General features: G+C 46.6%; 1 protein-coding gene across 4 annotated transcripts in view; it reads right to left on the bottom strand.

The window, feature by feature from the left end:
- Positions 1 to 1,511: 1,511 nt before the first annotated feature.
- The window catches only part of DCAF5 (DDB1 and CUL4 associated factor 5), an 85,172-nt gene continuing 74,852 nt past the window's right edge, over positions 1,512 to 11,831 (bottom strand). For all 4 annotated transcript variants that reach the window (XM_019733487.2, XM_019733485.2, XM_019733486.2 and 1 more), the window contains exon 9: positions 1,512 to 6,169. In XM_019733487.2, coding sequence (XP_019589046.1) covers positions 4,403 to 6,169 — 1,767 coding nt within the window. In that variant the 3' untranslated portion in view covers positions 1,512 to 4,402. The remainder of the gene's footprint in view (positions 6,170 to 11,831) is intronic.

Below are 11,831 nucleotides of genomic sequence, written 5' to 3'. Positions count from 1 at the left end.
TATGGAGTTGATGCATTCTACAGGAGAATTTCTCCCAAATCAACCCTGCCTTTTAACTGACGTCCATTATTATAAGTTAAGGGTTTTACTTGATGACCAAGTGTTATAGAAGCCAATCCATGGCATGTTCGATGCTAGTTCTGTGGATCTGGAAGGCTGCAGATTCTACCTAGCATTTCATTTCTTCCATTGCAGTCTTCCCAATCCCCTTCCCTCCCAATGTCCTCCCTCCCAGCTTCCCTAAACCACAAGAATGTCTCTCATGAATAAGAATCCTGGGTAAGCACCCTGACATCTTAGCATTTTAATGCCTTTCTCTGGCCTTGGTGGGGTTATTAACAAAGCCAGATAGAGGGAGACTTGCAAGCAGCATTCTGTACCTCAGCTGGAATATTCCATTAGCTCATGGCTTTGGGTTCCAGAAAGAAGTCATTTCCCAACTTCAGTAATTCAAAAAGCTAGATGTCCCATCTCCTTACAATGTGACTGCCTTGTAGGTAAGCACGGCAGGACCCTTATGCATAGCTCCAGTAAACTGTTAGGTGAAGAAAACTGGGAACCTCCTGCCTGTCCCCGGCCAGGTCAATGCTGGTCCCAGTGGTGTCTCTGCCCCTAGGCAGGCCTCCATTCTGAGCGGCACCTTACCACTTTTGTCCTAACAGTGAAATGCAATTAAGGTGCAAATGGCTCAGATTTCCTTTTCAGGTCCATTTTTCTTCTGCTGCATGTGGGAAGCACTGAAAAAATTCAAAACTACTTTCAGGCACTTGAATTCATGCTGTTTCATTACAGGTTGAGTACTCAAGGACAAATGAGTACTGGACTGAAATATCCCACCTGAGAGAACCAACCACACGTGTTGTCTGAAGCCACGATCCTGCTGCTACGGGCAAGTCTGGACTCACTGAGCCTTGTTTCACCTCAGTATTTCAACGTGGCGCCTGACCAGTGTCTTGCTCAGGTCGTAAGGGAAGGGCAGTCTGCCTTTGGAGGGTCTCGTTTCCTCACAACAGTCTTGGTTGGCAAGAAATTTTCAGTTAACTGAAGGAGGTAGCTTTACAGGCAGGATAGGTTTTTTCTTTTCTTTTAAGAAAAAAAGTTTGCAATGCATGCCTGAGACGGCAGGAAAAACAATCTGATATTTGGAAACATGAGAAAATCTAAGTTCTTTGGAGGCTGTTTGTAATGTCGTTTCACTGCATCACTCCCTCAGTTCCAACTAATAAAAGGGTCAATTCCAGAATCTCACTATCCTGAGCCCGTCTAAGCCTGGTAAAGGAGACCAAGCAGGTATTTCCCCCTACCCTCCATTTTGTTGTCCAGATGTGACCTTTGTCCCAATACCTAGAATGACAATGACCATTGGCATGGATGTGGAGTACCAGTTTTTCTTTTAGTCTTTGGTTGTAGCTTTGAATCAAGTTTCCAACTAGACGAGAATTAAAACAGGAAAGAAATGAAGGAGAGTTGTCTAAGCAACCAAGTCTTTCCTGGAAGAGAAGAGGAAGCAGTGAGAAGTCAATAACAGGTTTATTTGCACATACACAGGAGAAGAATTAGTGTTGCTGGGACAGAGGTGGGTTTCTGAGGAGATAAGGCTTCAGCAGAGGAAGGCACCTTGACAAACAAGGGACTCCTGGCTTGGTAAATCAAGCACAGTAGCAACCTTTGTTTGCCCCAAGCCAACTACGCTTTTAACTCGTTTACTTGCTGTCCTAGAGATATAGGGCTCACTTGCAAAACCACGGGGAAAATAAAGTGGACAGAAACGGCTTTATGTATCTGGACCGGCCACTTAAAATTTTATGTACAGGATGCAGAAAAAAATCATAAGAGGCACTTTTGAATAGCTCTTAATGTAAGCAGTGCCATCTGTCCTGCCAGTAAAAACACCTATTGTGGAAGAATCTGGAGATTAAATGTGCCTCCAAAGTTGGAGCCTCAATTCTGCAAGGGTTTAGGTAAAGGGACCCTGGCAGGCAGTGGTTCTGGCCAGGTTTCCAGGACCACGATCACAGACAGGAGATTTCTGGAGATGAGAGTGCAGGGGCTACAGAAACGAGCGTTTCTCAGCCGCTGCTGTGGGCGGGCACCTGGGGGGCCTATCCCCTGACAAGCTGAACTCGGGGTGCTAGGAAGTCTCTACCAAGAATGGACGGCATCCTTACCAAAAAACAAAGTTGAACCAGAATGAACTCTGACTTCTCTTTTGAGTACCCAAATGAGACGAAGCCTTTTAACATGAAAAGGCCAAGTTCTGCATTTGGTAACTACCAACTGGCTAGTTCCCAAGGGAACTTTACTTTATTCTCCAGGAAGATATGTGGATTGTCCTTAGAGAAGTCAGAAGAGGCTACCTACTGATTAAATAAAACAAAAAGATTGGGTATGCTGACTAGGAAGGGGAAGAGAAACACACACTGAGTGATTATGTCTTTTTTGTATATAAAGGATTAAAAAATTCCAATTTAATAAATTTTGGAAAAGCAAATGTAAAATGACTTGGGCTTATAAAACCAGAATTTACAAATTATCTGTGAATAGTCAAAGGCAAACCATAGAACCATTTTGATTACAAATCCAAAGTAATTCTAATGGTTACAGAATCGCTTTCCCACTCCCCCAGTGAGATCACAGGTGTTAAATTGTCAGCATCCCCACTGCTACTCACCTCCTTCATCTCCTCCTCCTAAAACAGTGTTTTCACACCCAAGTCACATCACACATACCAGGCACATATTTCCTTTCACAAAGCTCAGCAAGATGGTATCTCCTTTTGGCTTAGATTAACAACCTTCCTTTTATAAATAACCCCCCACCCCCACCCCACTCCCCAGTGCCTAAATCCATCGAAATCCTCATCCTCCAGGTTGTTTCCCCTGGGTCCCATTCCAGTAGGACAGGTCCTCTGCTAAAAGGATTAGTGAGGCCACACCAGTCACACACCGGGTCCTCTCCACACCCTGCGGGCTGGGCTCCTAGTTGTCTAGCACCTTTGTGCTCAAGAAAGGTGTAGTGTTCTTTTCTCTTCCTCATTTCTTGTCAGTATGTCCCGCCTTTTCATAACATCTATGCCAACAAGCTATTTGGTCATTCCTAGGTCTTCCTGTCTTGTACAACCCTTCAGTGATAACCAAGTGACTGTAACCACATTGCAATGCTGAAAATCTCTTGGTCTTTTCCCCTCTCAATCTTTATCTACCTCAATAAAACGAAGTCTCTTCTAGGAGCCAGGAGTCTTAAACCACTGACTCCTCTCTCCACGCCTTCGGCCTCCTAAGAGACTTACTCGATAAGAATGTTAGATCTCTGCGAGATCTAGTCAGAACACCACAGGCTCTGTCAACTGGAAGCCTGACGGAAGATGCCAGGCCCATCAATTCTCACCAATCATTTTGGGTTGAATTAAATTAATATAGAACCACACTCTGCTCTTTACTACACTTTTTAACACAGCGACAACATCCACTTTAGTAGTTTGAGCACAAATCTTGTTAGAGCTGTCTTTCCCCCTCCTTTCAACATGCCTAGACGCCATCACACGGGGCCAAGGAAGCGCCTGCAGGCCTTCTGAGCTCCTCTTATGAACTAAGCACCTAGCTGGTTAAAGTGTTACCCACAACTAGTGATATTTTATGGCCTCCGTACAGTATGTGTTGCAGCACTGTTCAATTTGCAACCAGTGAAATTTATCAGGGATCTATGTTCTCTTGAATCTGACCTTAAGTGCTACCCTCTCATTAGCATTAAAAATGCTCCGCTTTTAGAATGTCTATATTAAATGCTCAATGCAGAAGTGCTACTGAGAAAACACGGAAGGTTTCTTTAAGAAAGGAACCATGATGTCCTTTCCAGCACTGCCAGTGGGCTGAAGGCCTATTTCCATTTTCCTCTCCAGTTTTTCAGCATCAATCCACTACTCACTGGCAGCACAACCTGATCTAGCAGGCACTCGTCATTAAGACCAGAACACCAATGGCATGTAAACAAGGTGATATGGCAAAAAGTACAGATCCGTAAGATCTTTTCTGATGGAGAACTGAAAGAAAAGTCTGAGACAATGAGCTCACGCGTGCCAGCGCACACACACAAGAACAAGTAAAACATCTCAACAAGGGTTTACTTGAACAGAATCCGCACAGGTACACTATGCCCAAATTTTACTAGAAAGGAGTCACTTGGATTTTTTCCCTTTCTTAACACAGCACAAGCCAATGGCCAGCTACACATCAGACCCATTGTTGAATAGAAGGGAGCAGCAGCAGACACAATATTTAGGCCCCAGTTGTATGTGCCTTTAATACTTTTTTTTCCTTTCCTCTTTGTTCACTAAACAGGATTAAAATTTTTTTTTTTTTTGTAAAGCTCCTTTTTGTAGCTTTTTGTTTTCCCTTTGCATTTATCATGTTTTTAATTTCTTCTCTGAGGAGGAATTCTCTGAATCTGTATCTTCCAATTCGACTCGGTGCCTTTTGAGGCCACTATGGCTGTGAACAGCCCTGTTGTTGTCTGTGCCTGGGGTGTCAGCGGGGTCCTCTCTCGTTCCAGCACTGGGGGTCTCACAGGCCATTTCAGACCCACAACAATCTTTGTGTAGTAGTGTCCCTGTCAGGGACAAGCTATGGTCAGTGTCCGAATGTCCTGGGGAAGAGCAGGCCACTGCCTCCAGCTCCCCAAAGTTTTGTCCATTGTTGTGGGGATGAGGGAGGCGGGGGTGTAAGCGTCCATTGTTGTGGTTGGCACAGATGGTTTCAAGGCTCCTCTCTTCACTGTCATCAGACTGGGTCCTGGGACAGTTGCCAAACTCGCTACTGAGAGTGGAGCCAGATGCCTTGGGGACAGGAGGAGAGGGCGGCTCCTCAGCCCGGCTGCTCAGGCCCTTGCTCAGGGCCTTTCCATTGAGCTTCTTGGTTTCAAAGGAATATTCCATAGAGCCACCATTGTTAGTGTCCTGAGAGGTGTCCTCTGGTGCCTCTGCCCGAGAGTGGCTGCTGTGCTCATGGCCTGGGCCACTGCTGGGATTTCTGGAAGAAGTCCCTTCTTTAAAAGCATCCTTACTGCGGCCTTCAGGGGGCACGTCCTGATTCCTCTGGGCCATGGAGGTGCTTAGACAGGCTTCCTTACTGGAAGAAGGGGCTGCGTTGTCTTTGTGGCTGGTTCCGGCTCTCCCTTCATCGGCCTCCCCGGACACCAGGGAGCTCTCTCCATCTTTGTTATTTGAGTAGGAGATGTAGGAGTAGCGGAGCCACTTGTAAGCTTTGTAAATCTTTCGCTCAACTGACTCTATGTCGGAAGTTGGTGATGCCCGGCTTGGCTGTATCTCCAGAGCAGAAGTGCTCCGCTCAGGGGAGGAGGTGGGGGAGGAGGAGAGGTCATCTACTTTGATCTGGGGATAATCATAGTTGTCTTCTCCAATGTAGGTGTTGGTGGGCTTGGGTGGGGCGCTGGGCCTCTCTTCTCGGGGCGTCTTCTGTCGGCGCCGCATGGCGTTCCGCTGTCGTGTGGATGCTCGGCGTTCATTCAGTTCCTCCTCATCCTCGGAGCTGCTGGAGCTGCTAGAGCTGCTGGACTCATCTTCGGGGCTGGGAGACCGTGGCCGGGGGAAGAGATCCGTGTCCAGTTCAACCTCACAGGCGTTTTCTTCAGAATCGGACTCATTGGAAAGAGCCAGGAGGCGTTTGTCCTGGTAGCGCCGCAGAGCTGACATGCGCTGCTGGCGAGAGGCTGCATCCTCGCACGTGGGCGGTGGCGGAGTGGCCGCCACTGCGTTTGTGGTGGTGACCCGTAGGGGTCCCAGGTGGAAGGTGCTGTCGGCAGACTCGTCCACTGTGGGCGGAGGGGAGCGCGGCAGCGAGGCCGAGGACTCGGAGTCGGTATAGCCTGAGCGCTCGCTGACCCCTGCGTGAAGCTGGAGGATGGTGCTCTCGCTCAGGTCGCTGTCGGAGTCAGAGCTCCAGCCCTCGATCTCGCGGCGCACCAGGGAGTCAAAGAAGGCCATCATCCGGGGGTCTTCCTGCACCGACTGGTTGGCGTAGTCATGCGACAGCCCACTGCCGCTGTTCAGCACCAGGCTGATGTACTCTTCGTGGGTGTAGAGGCAGCGGGAATCATCCTCGATTCGACCGTCCAGGTCTCCGGTACATCCTGGCTGCTTGTATGGGCTCCAGATCTGCACATGGGGTGAAAACAAGACCAATGAGAGCTGACTGGAAAGTATCTAAAGCGGTGGCTATAAGAACACCAAGGCAGAACTTCCCCAGACCCTCCCTGTCAGTTAGCCAGGACTTGCCAACCAACTTGAAAAATGTATTCATTGTCAGACTGGATTATATGGGGCACACAGGGAAACCCAGGCTTCTAGAGTCAGATGTGGGGGGGAAACATGGTCTAGGACATAGCATTAGTCAGGAGACCTAAGTCGTGTCTCCTAGCCCAGGATAATCATACACCACTTCCCCCACAGCCCCCCTTTAGCTCCCTCTATTAGTATGGAAATTACAATAACCCCCTTCACAACCTCAGAGGACTGAGCAGGACTTAAAGATTGGCCAACGTGACCAACACTCTCAGAGGACTGAGGCTGTGCAGGGGGGCACCACTTGGCTGAACTGAAAACAGACCCAGCAGTCAGTCCTCCACCACAGTTAATATTTCAGCCTGTAACTCCACTTCTCCCCAACTGCAACATTTTCTATTTTTAACTTATGGGAATTGCTTACTGGAGCTTGATGAGAATAGCCAACTGCCTACACTGCAGTTCCCTCTTGGACATGCAGGCATCAGTTACCCAGGAAACTGGGTTCTCTTAACCAGGGAGCTGCTGGCTCCCCAACTCTTCTCTCACTGCAGGAATGGGGAGGACACCCCTGCCCCAAGACAGCGGCCCAATCCCTTAACACCCCTCCACTCCATGGTCTCCTAGCCTAGACATGGGCTCGCAGCCAAAGATGGTTGAAATAGGATTCAAACTCAGGTCTATCTGAAGGCAAAGGCTCAATTTTACAAGTTGAATAAGTTATGCAAAAATCAAGTTCAAGGTAATTAAGCTGTCACTGCAAATGAGAACTATTAGCTTCACCTGACTGCCAGACTGGTCCACAGAGCAGCACAAAAAAGCTGGGTTATATCAGCCGGTAGCCATAGCAACTCACATGAAATTCCAGGCGATTTTCTTGCCTGACAGGCTGGTGTCTATCTTTAGATGGCACCCAACCAAGACAACAGTGGCTCCTCATTCCCTATTCTCTATCAAGACAATGGCTTCATTTCCCCAAAGCTTTCCAAGGATAAATTCGCCTCCCTGTGAGAGTCCTTTCCTTAAGCCTGTTCCCTCTGTGCTTTACGTGACCTCCTGGTAGTAGCACCTCTTTGGAGGATCCCCAGTTCAAGGGGGTGGAAGAAACCTTCTAGGTTAGCTCTCTCCCAACTAATTCCCAACTCAGATTCATTCCTTCTTCAACTGTGTTCCCCGCCCACAACTCCTCAAGTGTTCTCCTCTCTCCAGCTTCCTAATCTCACCCAGGGCAGTTTTAAGGGAGTGTTCTCAAACTTTGGAATGCATAAGAATCACCTGAAGAATATTTATAGCATTGACTCCTGAGCCCCACCCTTGGAAATTCTGATTCAATAGTCATGGGTAGGTACCAGGGCTCTGCATTTTAAAAAACTTTTAATTTATTTAAGTGTATTTTTCCAGGACCCATCAGCTCCAAGTCAAGTAGTTGTTTCCATCCAGTTGTGGAGGGTACAGCTGACAGTGGCCCATGTGGGGATCAAACGGGCAACCTTGTTGTTAAGAGCACTACACTCTAACCAACTGAGCTAACTGGCTGCCCCAAGGGCTCTGCATTTTTAACAAGCACTCAAAGAATGAGTAAGTGGAGGGGACCAACTTGTAAGAAACACTGGAATATACTTAACATGAAATAAGTAGCAGAAAATAATGGATTTGTCTGAAGAGATTTTCATATTCTTGTGAGACTCGATGTTTGGGAAACATTTAAACATGTCTTTCTGCAACGAGCTCAAGACTATCTCCGAAAACAGATGTCCAAGGGAATAAAGTTTGGTGGCTTACGAAGGAAAATGAAGGGTCCAAAAGGCAAAGCCCTTAGGATGTTTTGGGGTCTTATTGTATATTCTGGGCCAAATCTCTAACTCCTCCAGTTTAGAAATAGTAAAATGTCACTAACCACATGATCTATCATGAAGATAAGTCTATATGGACTTCACAGAAACTCAAAATTTGTTAAAAGAATATTAATGGCGAGATGCTTGTCCAACTATGTAACAAGCCAGTTTCTAGGTTCTAATCTACTACCCGGGGCCCTACGTCTTCACTTCAGGAATGAAAACCATAACACTGAAAGCCAGCTTTTATTTGGGCTCTGGAACATATTAAGCTGAGGTAGACTTTCATTCCTGAAGCTTGGAGTAATGGAACAAGAGGCAGGCGACTTGCGTATGGGTTCCCACTACGGTCCTAGTTAGCTGGGGGTCTTGGATGAAGCTCAGCTCAATCATCTAAGCAATCAATAGATGAGTGTCATCTAATCCTAAGATTCAGGGTAAAACAAAACCCCCATCACAGACAGCCAGTCGTCTGGCCTCAAGGGTCTTGTAGTGTAGAGCTGTGGAAGCAGGTAGAACAGGTAGGAAATGCACTTCACATGGCCCTGAGCAAATGACTTCACCCTTGAAAGTCTCTTTTCTCATCTGTAGAAATGAGAATCATTTCCATAACCTATAGCAAAGCACCAATAAATTGTGGTGATGTCTCTTGCATTTAGCAGCAGAATACCTCAACCAGAAAGTTTTAGACCCATCTTCAAAGAGACTTTTGAACACCAGAAGTACGGATGGTCCCTATTATCTTGGTCCTCATCCATAAAACATCAAATTCAAGCATTTGTGAACATGTTTATTTCTTTACAGTGAAAGTCAACAACTCAGAAGTGAAGCAATGAAAATATAACTTCCTGTGCCATGTTAAATGGAGCTACACATGCCTTCTCCTAGGGCCAGGTTCATGAGAAAAAGAGGAAGGATGAACAGCTCTCTCTCCAAGTTCAGTGGAAAGTTTAGTTCAAGAGGCTGCTGAGGAAAAGGATACAGCTCAATTCTTATTCAAGCATCATCAGAATGGAAAGCAATTAAGTGACAAGTGACCATGACATGCTTGAGGTAGCAGCTCTAATCCCCTCTTCTTTTTGCACCATTAAACTAAATTTAGAAATGTGTCTATCTACCAAGAAAAATTACACAGATTAGGACCTAAATTGCTACTCAAGGGTGCTCACACTGCATTCTGGCTTCTAAGACTGTCTGGGCCTACCCCCAGCCTACCTCCCAGCCTTATATCTTAATCCTCCCTTTTTGTGCTCTTCATTTTGGTCAAACACGATCATTTTCTGAACAGGTCCTACATTTTGCTGTTTCTGAGCGTTTATTCATCAGCACAATGCTTGGAACACAGTAGGTAATTAATAAATAGTTGTCGATTCGATGAAATAAATATCCATTCCCTCCATTCAGAATGTTCTTCTAATATTACTCCTCTCCTTCCTTTTACAGTCTTTATTCTTCAAAATCTAGTTCAAGTATTACATACACTGAGATTACCCCAGATGGGAAAAGAATCTCCCCCTCCACCATAGCACTGTGGTTTTTTTTTTGTCCCTTGTGTACCTGTTGCATTTTCCATTATCTTTATTTCTTGTCTCTCCTACCAGGTCATCAATTCCTAGGGGGACCTGCATTACCTTTCTGTACCTTTGTGCCCCTCGTAGTGCCTAGCACAATGGCACACAGGTACTATCACACACGAGGTGAATAAATGAATATTGGCCTTCGAGGAAAAATGACAGTATTTGCCCCATCTTGCCCCCACTTATGTTTAACTACAAAATGGACCCCCTCTTTTGCTAAGTGCAAGCATTCGGGGGATAGGAGACCTGTTATGGGCGGATAGAGGCGGCTCTGGGCTAGAGCGGCACCATAAAAGATAAGACAGGGAGGAGGTGAGGCGAAGGGGGGAGAGGTGGAGAGAAAGCAGGTGTCCGGCTGGACGAGAATATGGCAGGATGATGTTCTTTGAGCCATTGAAATAGCAAGCAGGAAAGGCATTTATCAAAATAGTTAGAAATTGACAGTCACAGATAATTCACAAGGCACTCCTGGGTGCCAAGTCATGGTTAATTCCTCACTTGACAGAGGGGAGAGAGGCTCAAAGAGCTGCTCAAGGGCACAAACTGTACTGATTTCAGGTTTCAAATGGCTAAACATGCCCCCCTGGTGGGGCAGGATTCAGACCCCACTGAAACCTGGAAGCAGTAAGCTCCATAGTTCAGTCTGGATAACCTCACAGAGAAAACATTTTCTTCTCTTTCTCCTCTGAGAACTTGGCTAGTTTCCAACCTATGACCTTTAGGGTAAGGACTCCAGTTGACTAAATAGTAATTGGGAAGACTCAGCACAGAAGCATCCCAGAATGCACAGCCAAGCAGGACTCTCTTTTCTAAAGGAGATGCCCAAGCACAGCTCTCTGAGAAAGAGAATGATGTCAACAGGCCTGGAGAGGACGTGCTCCCGTGCCAACCCATTAGTCATAGGCGAAAGGAGAAGGGAAAGCGATGCGAGGGACCAGGCCCTTCAGCGCCTGCCCGCGTGCAGGGCTCCTGAGACCATCAAACCCAGTAGGAGCAGCAGGCTGCCGGCTGCCTTCCCCGAGCACTCTGAGTGTGGCAGTACACTGGGGAGAACAAAGAACAGGCCTGGCCTGGCTTTACCACTAATTAGCTGTGTAATGAACTCCAGATAGTTCATTAATAACCTAAATATCACCATCTGTAAAAAGAAAAAGTCACTAAATATGGTCTATAAGTTTTGTTCTAGCCCTATGGGGAAATGTGTGCCATCATGCAAGTCAGCCCTGAACCACAGGACCAACACAACCTAATTAAAGGAAGCTGGAACCGGACAAATAAGCATACTGACCATACTCCAACATTACATTTCTGATAGCTTCCCCTGCCTCAGATACAACTTGGTTAACTCTGGATAGTTTTGTGGGGTTTTTCTTGTAAAGAACAAAAGAAAATGAAAACTATCAAATCATCATGAACCACTTTTGCCTTTTTCTCTTTGAAAGCTCCTTCAGGTTCAGTGAAATAATTAAATATCCATTCCCTCCATTTAGAATGTTCTTCTAATGCCATTTTGGGGAGGTGGGGAAGAGTTTTAACTTTTAGGGGGCAGGGGAATATCATCTATCTTTACTTAAAAGTCAAGTTATCACAGGGTCCTCAAGAATTCATCATTTACCCCAAACCCTCATTTTCTCAAATGTGCAAAAGAGTTACTTGCAAGTGGAATGTGAATGATGGGGAGTGGACATCCTTCTGCGGCACAGGCCCGGCTGGGCTCTCTGTTGGAGGCTCTAGAAATGCCCCTTGGCAGGGACACAGGCCCGGCTGGGTCTCTCTGTTGGAGGCTCTAGAAATGCCCCCTGGCAGGGACACAGGCCCGGCTGGGTCTCTCTGTTGGAGGCTCTAGAAATGCCCCCTGGCAGGGTCAAGCTCATTCAGTCGCTGTGCAGTTGATGCGCGTGTGTAGGCAGCCTGAGGCACGACCACAGGCAGTGGTTTTCGGTACGTCCTGAGACAATTTAGCTGTGGTTCTGGCAGTCACTTGTTATCTCTGTGCCATGTTAGGACAGCAATTAATGCAAAGGGCACACTGAATAAGTGAGGGGATGGTGGCTTCCTAACCTCCAGATGAGGTTTGGAAAGTAGAATTCATCAGACTCAAGACCAAAGGCCACTGGGAATGGA

Source organism: Rhinolophus sinicus, linkage group LG03, assembly GCF_036562045.2.
Source record: "Rhinolophus sinicus isolate RSC01 linkage group LG03, ASM3656204v1, whole genome shotgun sequence".
Classification (NCBI taxonomy): Eukaryota; Metazoa; Chordata; class Mammalia; order Chiroptera; family Rhinolophidae; genus Rhinolophus; species Rhinolophus sinicus.
The sequence above is the reverse complement of the archived record's forward strand: the minus strand, read 5'-3'. Positions and strand labels throughout refer to the sequence as shown.